The 16864-nt window shown below is 50.3% G+C and overlaps 1 protein-coding gene across 2 annotated transcripts in view; it reads right to left on the bottom strand.

Moving 5' to 3' along the window:
- The window catches only part of LOC122365367 (glutamyl aminopeptidase-like), a 94980-nt gene that overhangs the window by 10107 nt on the left and 68009 nt on the right, over positions 1 to 16864 (bottom strand). For both annotated transcript variants that reach the window (XM_043336523.1, XM_043336524.1), the window contains 3 exons: positions 5713 to 5916; positions 4115 to 4188; positions 3575 to 3735 (listed from right to left, as the gene is read on the bottom strand). In XM_043336523.1, the coding sequence (XP_043192458.1) occupies positions 3575 to 3735; positions 4115 to 4188; positions 5713 to 5916 (439 nt within the window). The remainder of the gene's footprint in view (positions 1 to 3574; positions 3736 to 4114; positions 4189 to 5712; positions 5917 to 16864) is intronic.

The following is a 16864-nucleotide window of genomic DNA, read 5'->3' as shown; positions in this document are numbered from 1 at the left end:
GCACTCTGTGACCAGCGTGAACCATCTGAGGGCAGCGTGGGACCATCTGTCATCTGACTTCAGATTTCAGAGTCTGGTACTGGGCCCTCAGAAGCCAGCGCGGGCCTTCATAGGCTGGCGTCGGGCCATTAGAGGCCACCTCGAGGGCCTCGGCAGCTACTTTTCAGGACTTATGCATGTTTTGGCCCCCTGAGGTAGGAGTGGCCCTTAAAGGCCGGCGTGGGACCCTCAGGGGGCATCATGGGCTTCTAGAGACCGGCGTGGGTTCGAGAGCGGCATAAGGTCGTCAGACTGACTCAAAGACTCCCAAGAGCCAGCGGGGGGCCCTATGAGGTCAGCCATAGCATGGGTCTCCTGAGGCCATTATGGGACCCGGAGGCCAGCGAGGTTCACTCTGTTGCCGGTGTGGGGCTTTCAGAGGCCAGAATGAGCCTTCAGAGGTCGGAGTGAGGCCATTGGCCAATGTGGACAACATAGGGCTATCAGAGTCTAGATCAGAGCTCAACCCGAGTTGGGCCCTTCAAAGTTAAGGGTATCAGCCCTCAAACAGCGCAAGCCACTAAGAGATTGACATCTGCCCTTTGAAAAAATGTTACAATCGTAAAAAAATGACAAAAACATTTGGTTTTGATAATCTTTAGTGGCCTTGGCGACGACTAAAGCAAAAAAAAAAAAAACTGTATGCCTACTTCTGAAATAAATCATACACTACATACAGCGCTATCGATATCAATGGCTTTTTCACGTTTTTCTTTTCTTTTTTAGATTGCCGAGTGTGCCTAAAAAGGCTCCCTCACATGGGTGAAAAAGGCAAAGAACCGCACTTGGGCGTGGGTTAAGTACGCCACTACTGGGGCCCCTAAGGTAAGGGTGGGGCCCCTTGAGCAGGTTTGGCCTCCCCCTTTTCAAGATCCTGGATACGCCACTGAACTCATTATACTTTGTACCTACTCGATGCTTAACCCGCGCCCCGCTGGGGGGGGGGGGGGGGGCCAGAATCTGCCCCCCTCCCGTTTTTCGCCAATAACTTCTAAACGCGTTACGCCAGCGACGTCAAACTTTCAGTACCTTATCATACATCAATTTGACACGTTCCCTGAAAATTTGAGCGTAATCCGTCGGAATTTTTTTTTGAGAAATTGACGTTTTAGTGACGTCATGTTCGCCATTTTCGCCTCAAAAACGGCAAAATTTCAAACGCCGCTAACATCTACATTTTTAAAGGGTGACGTAACAAAAAATGTTATACGTGATTCTACTTTGTCTATCAAATGGCTTTCTCGGTTTTTTAAAAACTTTGGATTTTGGCCCAAATTTTTTTCAAAAAACTGACTTTTTTGGAAAAATAATTATAAAATCCAAAATTTTGAGTGTATAAAAAAAGGAATATATGTCAGAGAAGTGGTCTATGTGCACTAACATACCAATTTTTTAGAAGAATCGGTTCAAAAATGTGGGAGTTATTCAAAATTGTGTGACGTCACGACACACAAAATTTTGGAAAAATGATTTTTTTTGGAAGTTCTAGAACTCGTACGGAAACAAAAATAGCACCATTCGATTTGCCGTGAAAAACTGCATCAGATAGACACTTTTCAGGCCTTAACAACCAACTTCAAAATTTGACCTCACTTGACCTGACCTTGACCTGACCTCGACCTGAAATTCATCCAGAGGTGGTCCATATCACTTATTGAGTGTGCTTATTGAATTCTATGAGTAAAATGACCCATAAAACATGTGTCGCACATGCCCTTTTCTATATTTTGTTTTTGGTGACCTGACCTGACCTGACCTGATCTTGACCTTGACCTTTGAATGACATTGTATGCAACGAATATTGTCTTGGTAGTCTAAGAACACCTTTTGGGCAATCAGTCTCAGTTCATTCCTCGGCAACTACGGTGCAAGGCCGATACTGTAGAAACTTGCATCTTGTACCCTTGACCTGACCTTGACCTGACCTCTGACCTACTTAAGCAAACAAATTTGGGCTCTTAAGATCCGCCTTGTTGAGAGCTTTCGATTGCCGTTTTCCCCGTCTTTCTACGACCATCGGTTCGGAAGTTAGACGGGGGGGGGGCAGAATCTGCCCCCCCCAGCAGGGCGCGTATGGCTGAATAGCCCAGCGGGGCGAGGGTTAATAGTGTACTTGACCATCAATGTTCGGTTCTTCTCATCAGTGTGGGACATTCAGCATTCGACACAAAGTATTTTGTTGACGAGCAGGTACTTGGTGAACTCAGTATTCATACTCTATACTCGGCACTCTGCACTGAGTACTCGTCACCCAGTACCTATCCTCCTCGGTACTTAGTACCTACTCAGTACTCGGCACCCAGTACCCGAGTATCGATTAACCCGCGCCCCACTGGGGTCTGCGTATAACACGCCCTACTGGGGGGGGGGGGCTATTCATAGCCCCCCCTCCTAACTCCAAAACTACTGGGCCGATCGTCAAAATTCAAACGGCGTCTGATAGCCCCGGAAAAACTGTCGAGCGAAACCTAATTTCATTGACCTCGAGGTCACCGATGACGTCACAGGTCAGGTCAAAGTAAAAATTATTAGCATTTTGGCTTGTTCACGTTTTGGGCTCTGGCCGCCGTCTTACAAGTCAGATCAGGCTCATTTTTGGTTCACACACTCGTGAATAGATGCTCTAGATATCCTAAGGGTACCAAACTTGCACTCTGATTTTCAGGTCAAGGTCAGGTCATCACAGGTCACGAAAATATTATATCATGCGTCGGTCACGTGACACATGTTTTATGGTCCATTTAGGCCAAAGGTTTCGCATTTGATGTCGTCTGTGTCATTCGGGGTCATTTTGAGTCGAATTTAGCTTAGGTCAGGTCACTTTCAGGTCAAAAAAGGTCAAATTTTGAAGTTATATTTTTTTCAACAGAAAAGGTATCTTTTGGATGCAGTTTGAGCTCAGGAACACGATGGTGCTATTTATATTGGCGTACGATGTCAAATACGTGCTGAAAAATTGATTTGAAAAATTAATAATTGTGAATTTTTTGCAATAATGCGTACCTATAACTTGGCCATTTTTGAAGATATTTAGCTAAAACTTGCTAGAGTTAGTCATAATAACGCGTTCTATCACATATATTCCGGCTTTTCGAAAAGTCAAAAAGTTTTTGAAAAAAAAAATGTAAAAATGTAAATTTTAAATTTAATTATATGAAATTTTCGAAATTTTCAAAATTTCAAAAATTCGAGAGAGCAGTTTGATAGCACAGTCTATTCTGAGTCCTCTCATGCAAAGAAATTGGATCTAGCTTAAAAACTGAGCCCTTGGGAGCGATTGCCGTGGTTCAATGTTTTGCGTCGAAATCGGCCGAACATGACGTCACTCTGACGTCATTTCCGGCCGACCTATGGTAGCTATGAAGTTTAAATTTTGACACAAGGTGTCAAATCGATGCAGCCGAAGGTACTGACAGTTTGGCGTCGATACGTCAATCGGTTTAGAAGTTATTGCAGAAAAACGGGAGGGGGGCTATGAATAGCCCCCCCCCCAGTGGGGCGCGGGTTAACCCTCTACCTGGTACTTGTTACTCACTGATTTGCTCCATGCCGTATTTGTAGACCAGCGACCGCAGGTTGGGCGAGATGTAGTGCTGCGGGTCGTCGAGCCACTGCTGCAGGGCGTCGGCGGCGCCCTGCAGACAGCCGGGATGGCCAGCGCGGCAGGCGGCTTTCAGAAGCTGTACGCGGTTCCGTCTGGGATGCACAGACGTGACGGTCAAAGTGGGGAGGGGGTTGATTGGGGCCGGGAAAGTTCCATAAAACACACAAAACTAACTATATGCACGCTGGTCAGAACAACAAAAATGACAGGGTTGCGTAAAGAATAAAAAGAAGGGTAAGAGTTCGTACTTCGGAAAAAAATATTGAGAACAATGAGCCGGTAGGCCGGCCAAACTTCGGGAAAAGAGCCCATGGGGAAAGGGAAAGAAAAGTTATCCATCGTAACGGGTAAGATTTCTTGTAAACGGTGCATTGATTTTATGCTTGATTCGTATATAAGACTAGCAGCATGGACGTAGCCATGTGAATAAAAAATCGCCACTGGTAGCCCGATAAAAGTTTGAGTGCTTACTTTTCCAGGTGAGATCCGACGTCCTCCCATCCCAGCGAGTCAAAGTGAGGTCCCACCAGCTCCAGAATATATTTCTGAAATAGATGGGGACATTCATCTAAACGCAGCTCTGAAAATCATTTATGTGGCGTTCTTGACGCTCATCACGAACAATTATAGGCGCATTCATGACGGAAGCCAGGGGGCAGTTCTGTGTAAACATCGCAGAACACCAAGTGGGAGAAGTTAGTGATGAATCAGACTAGCAGCTTTTTAACGAAGTAGCCCTGGCTCACCCTTTAAGTTGCCATGCAGTTTTATGTAACTGCAGTCTGCAGTCTGTGGTCTGTACAGAGCTGTCAGACGCCACATCTAACTACTATACTCACCCTGAAGTTCCCATACAGTTCCGTGTACCGCAGCCGGTACTGCAGCGGTGTCAGACTACTATACTCACCCTGAAGTCCCCATACAGTTCCGTGTACCGCAGCCGGTACTGCAGCGGTGTCAGACTACTATACTCACCCTGAAGTCCCCATTACAGTTCCGTGTACCGCAGCCGGTACTGCAGCGGTGTCAGACTACTATACTCACCCTGAAGTCCCCATACAGTTCCGTGTACCGCAGCCGGTACTGCAGCGGTGTCAGACTACTATACTCACCCTGAAGTCCCCATACAGTTCCGTGTACCGCAGCCGGTACTGCAGCGGTGTCAGACTACTATACTCACCCTGAAGTCCCCATACAGTTCCGTGTACCGCAGCCGGTACTGCAGCGGTGTCAGACTACTATACTCACCCTGAAGTCCCCATTACAGTTCCGTGTACCGCAGCCGGTACTGCAGCGGTGTCAGACTACTATACTCACCCTGAAGTCCCCATACAGTTCCGTGTACCGCAGCCGGTACTGTAGCACGGCGGTCAGACTACTATACTCACCCTGAAGTTCCCATACAGTTCCGTGTACCGCAGCCGGTACTGCAGCGGTGTCAGACTACTATACTTACCCTGAAGTCCCCATACAGTTCCGTGTACCGCAGCCGGTACTGCAGCGGTGTCAGACTACTATACTCACCCTGAAGTCCCCATACAGTTCCGTGTACCGCAGCCGGTACTGTAGCGGTGTCAGACTACTATACTTACCCTGAAGTCCCCATACAGTTCCGTGTACCGCAGCCGGTACTGCAGCGGTGTCAGACTACTATACTCACCCTGAAGTCCCCATACAGTTCCGTGTACCGCAGCCGGTACTGCAGCGGTGTCAGACTACTATACTCACCCTGAAGTCCCCATACAGTTCCGTGTACCGCAGCCGGTACTGCAGCGGTGTCAGACTACTATACTCACCCTGAAGTCCCCATTACAGTTCCGTGTACCGCAGCCGGTACTGCAGCGGTGTCAGACTACTATACTCACCCTGAAGTCCCCATACAGTTCCGTGTACCGCAGCCGGTACTGCAGCGGTGTCAGACTACTATACTCACCCTGAAGTCCCCATACAGTTCCGTGTACCGCAGCCGGTACTGCAGCGGTGTCAGACTACTATACTCACCCTGAAGTCCCCATACAGTTCCGTGTAGCGCAGCCGGTACTGTAGCGCGGCCAGACTACTATACTCACCCTGAAGTCTCCATACAGTTCCGTGTAGCGCAGCCGGTACTGCAGCCCGGTCAGCTCGTCCACGGCCGTCTTCCAGGGAATGTAGTGCCGCTCGGAGCTCAGGTACGAAGCCAGACGCAGGGGCACGCTGTAGGACACGTGGCCAGCGCCGGCCAACGCGAACGCGTCGTTGATGAGCGACGACCGGTCGGTAGCGGGCAGCACCTGCAGCCAAGAAGGTGTCGTGTTAGAACACGCGCATCATGACTGAGGCGTTTCTCCGTTTTCATTTGATACAATAAGCTGGTAAATTACATTTATCATGCTGGTGTCCTACCGCATATTAATATTCAACTCTAGGAGCGCTAGGACACACCGCATGATACATGCGTTCGGTGTTCATGAACCATGTATGGACATGTGTTCCTCACATGTATACGCATAACGAACAGCTTTTCTATTTTTCGCTAAGCAATGTAATCCTTTTGCAATACCTATTTACAGTCAGGTATCCCGTCAGTGTTGGACACCACAGGTCACAGCATAGACAAAGTTCACCGTGCCGTCGTTTCCAACCTCAGGACATTCAAATACTATTCCTCCACTCCTCAACCCCCTGCTCCGGGCTGGACGGGCAACTTTATCCCAAGCGGGAAGCTCCCATAGGAGAACGCCCCTAACCGGGTGCAGTGAGTATTATGGGGGATGTATGTACGTACACTGGGGGGTGGCATGCCCACTAGGGTGTGTTGACAGAGGGGTTTTTCTCACAGATTTGCGTTAGACAAAGATATAAATTGGCGCGAGCATGCCAAAACACTAGCCCTGCAGTTGGTTTTGCGTAAAAATGCGATTTGACGGGGCTCGGGCAGGTCAAAGTTACAGCGAAAAAGTCGCAGTCGACGGTGCTGCCACCTACATTGCCAATAACGGGCACTATCATATCGTGATAATTGGGGTAGTTTCAAATGAGAAATGACTTCTATTTTTGTTCATACTGCTTAAGAAGAAATAAAACAATTCGGAAACATACATTTTTCCCAAATATCGCGTTCCATTTTTTCCTGTTGAGTTGTTAGGAAAGTGGTAAATTTCAAGGTTGACGGCTAAAAAACGAAACAGGAGGAACAGAGCAGGAATCACCAAGACGTGTGCCGCGTCGATGCTGTAGCCTGTAGATAAGGGGTGAGCAACAGAACCAGCATGCCTAACGATTTTAAACCGCGAGTTGCTGGGGGAGGGGGGGCGTTAAACGCCCCCACTTTTTTCGCCGGGCCATAGCATAAAAACGGCGCGCCGCAGGCGCGCCAAATTTTGGGTACCTGTAGGGAATTGATTGAAGTTTATTGTGACAAAGTTTCAAAAAAATCGGTCGGAAAATTTTTGAGATATCGAGGTTTTAGTGACGTCATGATTTCTGAGCTTTCGACCAAAAACGGCATATGTTCAAAAAATCATATAAAATCAAGGAATAGACATACAGACATGCCGTAAACGCCATTAGACTGCCAATACCATGATTAATCAAATGGCTATCTTCGATTATTGATTATCGTTCCGCATTTTCCAAAATCTTGAACTGAATCTTGGCAATTTTTCGTGACTACTTCACGACCATGATACATGAATTTCTTAAATTGAACTTTTTGAGCCAAACACGTACACATATGATAAAATGAATGTCACCATCGTGTTCTACGCCCCAAATTACCTATAAAACATGTGTCACAGGCTGCGAATATCAGTTTTGATTTTCGGGGATATGTGCTTACCTGGTTGACCTGACCTTGACCCTGACCTATGCTTGACTGACCCCTATATGGAGCTGACACTCTTGTAGGCCTTATAAGATGGATTGTGCACCGTTTTGACAGAGTTTATGGCGAGAGGCGCCCATTGCGAAGTCCTGAAGTCCATGCTCCTGAAAGCCCGATTTCAGGTGTTTGACCTGACCTTGACCCGACCTGTGACCTCAAAATTCAACTTTAAAGTACTCATCTGAAGCGTCTCGTCGCGCTCTTTCGTTTGCCGCCTAGTGCGTTTCGCTGCGCTTATTGGTTCTCGAGTTATCGGCTGGGGGCGTTTAACGCCCCCCCCCCCCCAGCAAACGGTGGGTGGCGAAATACCCCAGCAACTGCCGGGTTAATAAGTGAAGGACTTTTTTCTCTATTTGAAAGACCATTAGCTCAGGCAAGCCTTCTAATACCTATACCTAGGTATCGACAGGGTTGCGGTAAAAGGTACAATCGATGGCACATTACAATTATTCTGAGTTGGGAAACAACACTCTTCAGATACCTACCATCAACAACCTCACTATCTCCTATATGGGAGCTATATCATCTGATTCCATCGCCCTGAAAACAAACAGGTTATCACCAAAAATCTCTGTATTAGCGCCTACCGACATATGCTGAATGACGCTATCAATACCCCACATTTGTAAAAGGTGATTCGCCACACAGCCCGCCGGCGTCTGAGGGGTTGAATCAGTGAGCCAGATTGCCAGCGACTCATCACTGAACTACCGGGCGTAACAAAACGGACGATGCGACATGACTCAGAGATCATCACAGACGCGACGGTAAGCCGCCAACAGCTCCTCTGATGTATGCTTTAAGGATGTTGGCCAAAATTTAAGATCGATGTTATCTAGTGCTAATATTTGGGTTTTTGGTTTTTCTAATCCCCTCTATTTCGCGTATTGCTTGAAGAAAAAGCTAGAGGGTTTCTTTTCACCGATGTCAAGTGATTTTAGTTCAAAAGATTGGTGGTGCTGCTACTGGCAACATTATTGGCGCAATATAACCGTTCTTTAGTCACCGTGTCAATAATATTGACACAGTCAATGACCACCGACTCTCACTGAATGTTCTTCCTGTTCCGCAGGAAGCTGAGCTGTGACTGACTGGCCATTGCGTGTCATCAGTTCGGCCAGTAGCGGCGGAATACCTTCAATTAAGGGGGGCACTGCCGACTTTTGGTCCCATTCTTTCCATGCAACGCCCATAGGGCTAATGTTAAAATGCCAAAATCAAAGGGGGAACGGTGCCGCGGTGCCCTCCCCGTTCCGCCGCCTATGAGTTCGGCTTGACAAGGGAACTGCGAGGTGGCAGATAGCGATATCACGTATCTGAACGAGGGTTCCGCACGAGCTCAGATGGCCTTCGGTTACATTTGTCGTTGCGTCTGTGATGATCTCTGAGTCATGTCGCATCGTCCGTTTTGTTATGCCCGGTAGTTCAGCGGTGAGTCGCTGGCAATCTGGCTCACTGATTCAACTCCTCAGACAGGGGCCCGGGAACGATTTTCAAGTTGGGGGGGGGGGGGCGAGCCTAAAATACCTGACATGATGCATATGAAACAGTGGCGTAGCTAGGGGTCTAAGGGGACACGTACCCCCCCCCCCCCCATCGGGTTCAAAGGGACCTTCGGGTCCGAGGGGCCCTGCGGCGCCATTTGACCGCTGAAGGTCAAACCGCTGACGCCCCATGGGGCTCGTTAGAGCACCTCATGGGCCCTAAATAGCCACACTAAGATCTCCATAAGGGCCCACGCCGGCTTCTGAGCGCCTCTTGCGCCTTTTCAGGGCACCTCGGTGGTCTCCAAAGGCCCGTTACTGGCCTCTGAGAGTCCTTACCGGCCTATGAGGGGCCAGTTCCAGGGGCATTTCCCGCAGGTGTGATGGTCCCACACTTATTTTTCTGAGGGCCCCATAACGGCAACTATGGGGCCCTCATTGGCGCCTATGAGGGCCCACACCGGTGTCTGAGGGTTTCACACCCCCAACTCTGAGTGCCTACACCAGTGCCTATTAAAATTAAGCCCTGTATCGGCGGCTCTGAGGACCCAACCAACACCTGTGCATCTGAAGGCCACCCACTGGTGACTTTTGAGGGTCCCACATCGGTGAGTCTGAGGGCCCCATCGGCGTCTGACAGTACCATGCCGGTCTCTAAGGACCCCACAGGACTTCTTCTGCCGGCCTAAGGACCCCTTGCCGGTCACTGAGACCCCCTGCCGGCTTGTAGAGAGTTCGCGTCAGCAGCTCTAAAGCCCCCACACCCGTCTGTAACGGCTCCACACCAGCGTCATGAGGGCCCACAGCAACGCCTGTAAGGACCCTCATCGGCGCCTCTGAGAGAATCACACTAGCACCTCTGAGCGCCCACACCGGCACCTGCATGACGGCCCCACACCGGTACCTCTAAAGGCCCCTTACCGGCGGCTCTGAGCGCCCTACGCCGGTGATTCTGAGGGTGCTGCCGATAACCGAAGGCACCACATAAGCCCTTAGTGTCGCTAAGCTTTGATCCCATACCGGCCCTCTAATGTATCCCGTGCATCCCATCCCATACCGAGGGCGCCACGTCAGTGCACTCATTGCCCCACACCCCTCCCTCACACCTGGAGCGGGTAAACTGTGTTATACCTATAGCAACGATTTTACCACCGTTGTACGTTATGCATTTCTCAAAGTTGACTGAAAATGGTCCAGTATAAAACTGGCCTGCCAAGCTTATGGCCAAGGTCAGGCCCAAATCAAAGCGGGATGGCAATAGCAGATGTTGTCAAATCGATACTTTATCAGCAGAAACCATTCAGATGGCAAGGAAAATGCCGCGTGTTGATGTTTAGATGTGTAAAGGAAACAAGAAGGAAAGAAGTCCGGAAAAGGGAGGAAAGACCTTTTCTCGCTGCCTCAATGTTGAGGGGGCGCCGCCCCCTCGGCTCCCAAGTTGGGGGGGGGGGGACAAGTGTTGGGAAGCGACGCACGGCCGCCCGGCCGCCCGGCGGCCGGCGCACACTGGGCCGGGGGTCCGGAAAAGTGCTAGAAATTATTTGTGATTGAGTTGTTGATCTCAGTGACAAGCAAACATGCTAAAAACGAAGTGGGGCTGCTTAATCCTCGCCGGACCTATTGTCGGACCCCCCACCCCCTCGGCCGGCCGAGGGGGGGAGGGTTGGTACGACCCCTTTTTGCCGTTTCGCCCCTAATGGAGCTAGAGCCTCGCGGAAAAAAACAAGCGTGTGCGCCGTTTCAAGGCGGAACGATTGATACCCGATTTTAAGGTCCCAGGTCAACCGGTAACCTCTGAGGTGAAGTCAAAAAGCCCAAGGTAGGGTTTGGTTTTTGGCAAATAATTTCGCCAAAAATGGCCGCAGAGCAGCGATTTTGGCACCATCGTGTTCGCCTGGCTCAGGCGCGTCGAATGGTATACTTTTTGTTCGGGTGAGGTCAACTTAAGGTATTGACCTCGAGTCAAGGTCAAGTCAGAGCCCATCAGGCCACGAACTTAATCAAAGGAGGTCGTATCGCATATCATTCGATTCGGGAGGTCTTCCCGAGTCCATTGGTGGCTTTCCCGAGTCGCTGGCTCAATTTGATCATGAGTTATTGACGAGAAACTCCTATGACCGGTGTGACGTCATAAATGACGTCACGGAAGGTAAAAAATGCAAAAGTAAAGCATCGGATCTTGCAAGGAGTGCACAAAATCACGATTCCGTGTGCTTGAGATAGTTTGAAATCATTCCATGCGCAAAAACAACAGTTTCCTTATTTCCCCATTCACTTTTAATGGTGAGGTCACGTGACCTCGAAGAGTAGCAGGCATTAGCAAAAATTGCGAGTAGGGCATGACAGAAAGATGATTGGTGGTTTGTATGGCATGGCCATTTTTAACGGCTCGAAATAACATTTCTCAAAAAGTCTAACTAAAGAGCAAGTTGTTGTTGATTATCACTGACTTGTGTTTAGGGTTTAATAATGACTGAATTTTTGAGTTTGGTTGTGTGCGTTGATCAATTCTGAGCTCAGGGACATGTATTTCATTTTGATTATAAGCGTTTGTTTTTCACAACTTCTAGCGTTTTAAAGAGCGCCGGGCCTTCAGTAGAGCGGCGAGGTGACAATTGCCCCTACATCATGTAGTTTACTGGCGCATATCTCGAAAAGTAGCAGGGAAAAGCAGCAAAGCACCTATATGGAACAAAAGATGAGTAATCAGAGGCTAGTATGAAATGTTCATTTTTAGCCGCTCGAAATAACGTTTTTAAAAAGTCTAATTAAAAAATTGGATATGATTTTAAATTACGTCTTGCAGCTGCTTGCAAACAGCTAGCTTATCTTGCAGAAAAGCGATGCAATATGTCAGAATGATGTTAGCACAGTGAACAACAGTGCCCTGAACTAGTCTGACAGGAAATTTTGTTAAAAACGACGATTGGTCAACTAATAAATTACCACTAAAGTTCATCATTAAAATCGGTAAATGTGGTGGCCTATAGAGAGTCTAAATTGTCTTGTGTTTGGTGACAACTGACGACCTCAATTTTGACCTTAGGGCAAAACTAGCATCGGAATCGTATTCTTCGATCAATTTGTGATTAAATGATACCTATTTTGTTCATATTGCGGACAGTCAGTTTAGGGGAATTTCTAGCGCTTTTTCAGGCTGCCGGCCTACAGTGCGGCGGCGGGCGCCGGCCGCAAAACCTGCAGCTCTGCCGCGCGGCGATGACGCGGCGGCTGCGGCGGCCGCTGATTGGCTGCCGGGCTCCGGCCCGGATCGTGGGCCTATATAAGGCGGCGCGCCGGCGGCGCCGGCGGCGCCCGCTAGGGTGCCCTACCCAGACCACTACCCAGCCACCCGCTAGGGTGCCTGCCCAGACCAATGTCTCCCCCTAAATCCTATCATCCTTCCGGCTCTGCAATGGTCTTGTCGACCGAAAGGGCCTAACCCAACAAAACATTTAATCTCAGACTATCCCACCTATCCGTGCTTCTATCCTCAGGATACTGAAATCCTTCTCCTCCTAGCCGCAACCCCCCTCCGGGCTGGACAGGCAACTTTATCTCATGCGGGCTGCTCCCTTGGAGCGGCACCGCTGCTCCTGAGGGAGCGCACCCCGTAGCCGGGTGCAGTGAGTGCCTTGGGGCTAGGTGGCCTGTCCTCTGGACGGGCTCAGCCCCGGCGACTCACTAGGGTGCCTGCCCAGACCAATGTCTCCCCCTAATTCCTATCATCCTTCCGGCTCTGCAATGGTCTTGTCGACCGAAAGGGCCTAACCCAACAAAACAAAACGGCGGCGGGCACCGTTCCATGCTTCTATCCTCAGGATACGGAAATCCTTCTCCTCCACGCCGCAACCCCCCTCCGGGCTGGACAGGCAACTTTATCTCATGCGGGCTGCTCCCTTGGAGCGGCACCGCTGCTCCCGAGGGAGCGCACCCCGTAGCCGGGTGCAGTGAGTGCCTTGGGGCTGGGTGGCCTGTCCTCTGGACGGGCTCAGCCCCGGCGACTCACTAGGGTGCCTGCCCAGACCAATGTCTCCCCCTATATCCTATCATCCTCCCGGCTCTGAAATGGTCTCATTGGACCGAAAGGGCCTAACCCAACAAAACAACAAAACAAACAAACAAACGGCGGCGGGCAGACGCTGAGCGGTGCGCTCGGCGGTTGGGCCTCCGGAGCGGCGGAGAGGAGGGAAAGCTAACTAGAGGTCCAGTGGGATAATCGGGGTGACTGCGGATTGCGCTGACGTGTACCGTACGATCATTGTAAATATACTATAGCTGCCACTTTGGCTGCTCTGCTTTAATTATTTGTTGCTCTGCCTTCCTTTGTTCTTGAATTCTCTGTTATCTGACCCAAGGCGTCTGATCAACCCAATCTGCGCTAAAAATGTCTCTCGTGCGCCATCTCTTTATTGTCACTCTTGCTTCCAGCGTGACTTACTCACAGACAGCGCCCTTTCTCACACGGTTTCTGGAATTAACGCGTCTGGGTTCGATCTTAATAACATCTAGACACATATCCTCTGTCCAGACACAAACTCAAACGTAGCTCATCGGACTTCCTCCAACTTCCATAGTGAAAACGACAGCAACTAACGCCGCGACAATACACCGAGCGCATCAAAAAACATGTTCGAAACATCAGCGCCACCTTAGTCACCGGACAACGAGTGAACGACGCCTCCAAATTATAGAGCGGCGACTACACCCGCCCCTTTGAATCCACCCGGATTCAACAATCACAGCACAAACGAACTGAGCAGTTTCCTCTTAGTAGCGAAACATCTCGCAGACACTTGCTAACAATCGCGAATCGCACTTCAAGACATGTAAGCGCGACACCTGCATACATACATCACTTTCTGAGAACGATGCGTGCCAAGCCAAGCTACATCACAGCTCAAAGAAAGCACAACCACCTGAGAACAGCATCACATCCTCCTACAACTTAACAGGGCACTTAGCACAGTTTGATGAGCTTAGAGATCGATCTCAGGTACTCAGAATGTCCAACACGGACTACAACCTTCCGCACAAAACCTCTGTCATCTTTGTATGTGTCAATAACTCTACCGAGCTTCCACTGACCCCTGGGACCTTCGCCTACAACTAACACTACATCATCAACAGAAAGATTATTCTCGATATTTGTCCATTTCTGTCTCTTCTGGAGCGTCGGCAGATATTCCTTGACCCACCTCGCCCAGAACAGTCCAGACAGGTACTGAACGTGACGCCATCTCTTGCCGTAGATATCGTCGCACGTGAACGTACCTGGTGCATCTGCTGCGCCACCACGAAGCTGAAGAAAGTGATTCGGAGTGATTGGCTCCAAATCACCAGCATCTGAAGAAACGCACGTGAGTGGCCGGCTGTTCAGAATACATTCAACTTCACAGAGCATCGTGTGGAGTCCCTCGTCGTCAAGACGCTGCTGTCCCAGTATGGCACCAAGAATCTTCCGGATGGACCTAATCTGGCGTTCCCATGTCCCTCCGAAGTGACTGGCGCCTGGGGGATTGAATTGCCACTCGATGCCTCTTCTCAACATGACTTCATGTACGGCAGTTTGGTTGATCTTTTCAATCTCTTGGCGAAGCTCACGCTCAGCTCCAACGAGGTTCGTCCCGTTGTCTGACCTCATCGAACGGACGGGACCTCTTCTTGACACGAACCTACGGAGGGCGTTGATGAATGAGTCCGTGGACAGACTGCTGACCACTTCAATGTGTACTGCTCTTACTGCCATGCAGGTAAAGATCACCCCATACCGCTTCTCCTGTCTCCTTCCAACTTTGACAGCAAATGGACCGAAGAGATCGACACCTACATTTGTGAAAACCGGATCACCGGGAGTGACACGATCTTCTGGGAGATCCGACATCAGCTGTGTGACCACTCTGGCTTGACGTCTCCTGCACGATACGCACCCTTGGAGAAGGGATCGTACCGCTGAGTTCGCCGAGATGATCCAGTAACGCGCTCGAAGCCTGGCCAGGACGTGCTCTCTTCCCTGGTGTCCCAGCGTCTCATGAGCGTTCCGAATGAGTAGCTCACTCACGTGTCCACGCTTCGGCAGGATCACTGGATGCTTCGACTCGTACGGGTACTCGGAGCGCTGCAGCCGGCCTCCAACTCTCATGATTCCGTTCTTGACGACAGGATTCAGACCATAAAGTCTACTGGATCTCCTCAGCTTCTTCTCAGCTTGGGATGTCGATCCTCTCGTCTCGTCTGCCAGCCCTTCCATCAGAGCCACCTCCTCTGGGAATGACTGTCGCTGAACATATCTGATGACGGCGTCTTCAGCTTCCTGCAGTTCGTCCGTTGTCAGCAGACGCAACTTCTGCTTCTCATTTTTTCCGACATCCTGTTGCAGGCCTCGTAGTCGTTTTCTGCGTCGATCCTGAAGCATCGTCTTCACTCGAAGAACCCACGCGACGGCCTTTTTCAAGCGGTGCCAGCAGGAAAAGTATCTGATGAGTTTGTCCGTCGGGCTCACCTCTTCTTCCCTGTTCAGTGTCGCGGTGCAGACCGCCTTTCGCTTGACCTCAGGATCGTCTTCTGCTACAGCAGAGACAGCGCTGAATGGCATCTGGGGCCACTGGCTCTCGTCCTCCCACAGGAACTCTGGTCCGTGAAGCCAACGAGCTCGTTCACGGAGCGTGTCACTGTGAAGGCCGCGAGATGCGTCGTCGGCAGGGTTGTCTTGCGACGGTACGTACCTCCACTGTGATGCAGTTGAACCATCCTTGATGACGGCCAGCCGGTTTGCGACGAATGTCTGGTACCTGACTTTGTCGTTGTTTACGTAGCGGAGGACTGCTGTACTGTCCGTCCAGAAAAACGTCTCATGTACGTCTACGCTGTCCAACTCCCTCTGCACCGTGGTGTTCAGACGTACGCTGGTCGTCGCTGCTGACAGCTCCAAACGAGGAACTGTGACTTTCTTCAGTGGAGCGACACGCGACTTGCCCATCACAAAGGCACAGTGGATTCTTCCTTCCTCGTTCTCCTGTCTGAGATAGACCACTGCTCCATAGCCCCCTTCACTCGCATCACAGAAGTGATGCAGCTGGCTCTTCGTCACACACCCGAACTCTGGGGTCTTCAGACATCTGTCCACGGTGACCTCAGACAGCTTCGGTAGCTCCTCCAGCCACTTCTTCCACATCCTTGCCTCGTCGTCTGGAATCCTGTCGTCCCACCCTATTTCACGTCTGCATAGGCCCTGCAGGAGCTGTTTACCTCGCAAGAGAAACGGGCCTGCGATTCCCAGCGGGTCATATATGGAACTGATGACCGACAGAATTCCTCTCCTGGTGGCTGTGACTTCCCTGGTCTTTACGCTGAATCCTAACGCATCATCGTCAATTTTCCACCGCACACCGAGCGCCCTTTCTTCATTTTGGCACACGTCCTTGTCCACGTCCACGGCCATCTTCTGGCTGCAGTCCTGTTGAGCGAGATCCTGAAGAACTGACTTCCTGTTAGCAACAAACTTCGTTAGGTGAAATCCCCCTTCTGCGCAGAGCGCTTGTACTTCTGTCGCGATGAGGCGCGCTTCTTCCTTTGATGATGCTGACCGCAGGCAATCATCAACATAGAAGTTCCTGCGAACTGTGTCGGTTGCTTCAGCACTGTAGCGACTCCGGCAATCATCTGCAGTCCGTCTCAAGGCGAAGTTTGAACAGCTTGGTGACGAACTGGCTCCGAAGATGTGAACCTTCATCCGGAAGTCCTTCGGTTCGGCGCTGATGTCTCCCTCGGGCCACCACAGAAACCGCAACAGGTCTCTGTCTGATTCCGGCACTGTGACCTGATAAAACATCGAGCGGATGTCTGCCATGAAAGCCACCGGCTCTGTGCGGA

The sequence above is a fragment of the Amphibalanus amphitrite genome, unplaced genomic scaffold (assembly GCF_019059575.1).
Source record: "Amphibalanus amphitrite isolate SeventyFive unplaced genomic scaffold, NRLGWU_Aamphi_draft 000735F_arrow, whole genome shotgun sequence".
Taxonomy (NCBI): domain Eukaryota; kingdom Metazoa; phylum Arthropoda; class Thecostraca; order Balanomorpha; family Balanidae; genus Amphibalanus; species Amphibalanus amphitrite.
The sequence above is the reverse complement of the archived record's forward strand: the minus strand, read 5'-3'. Positions and strand labels throughout refer to the sequence as shown.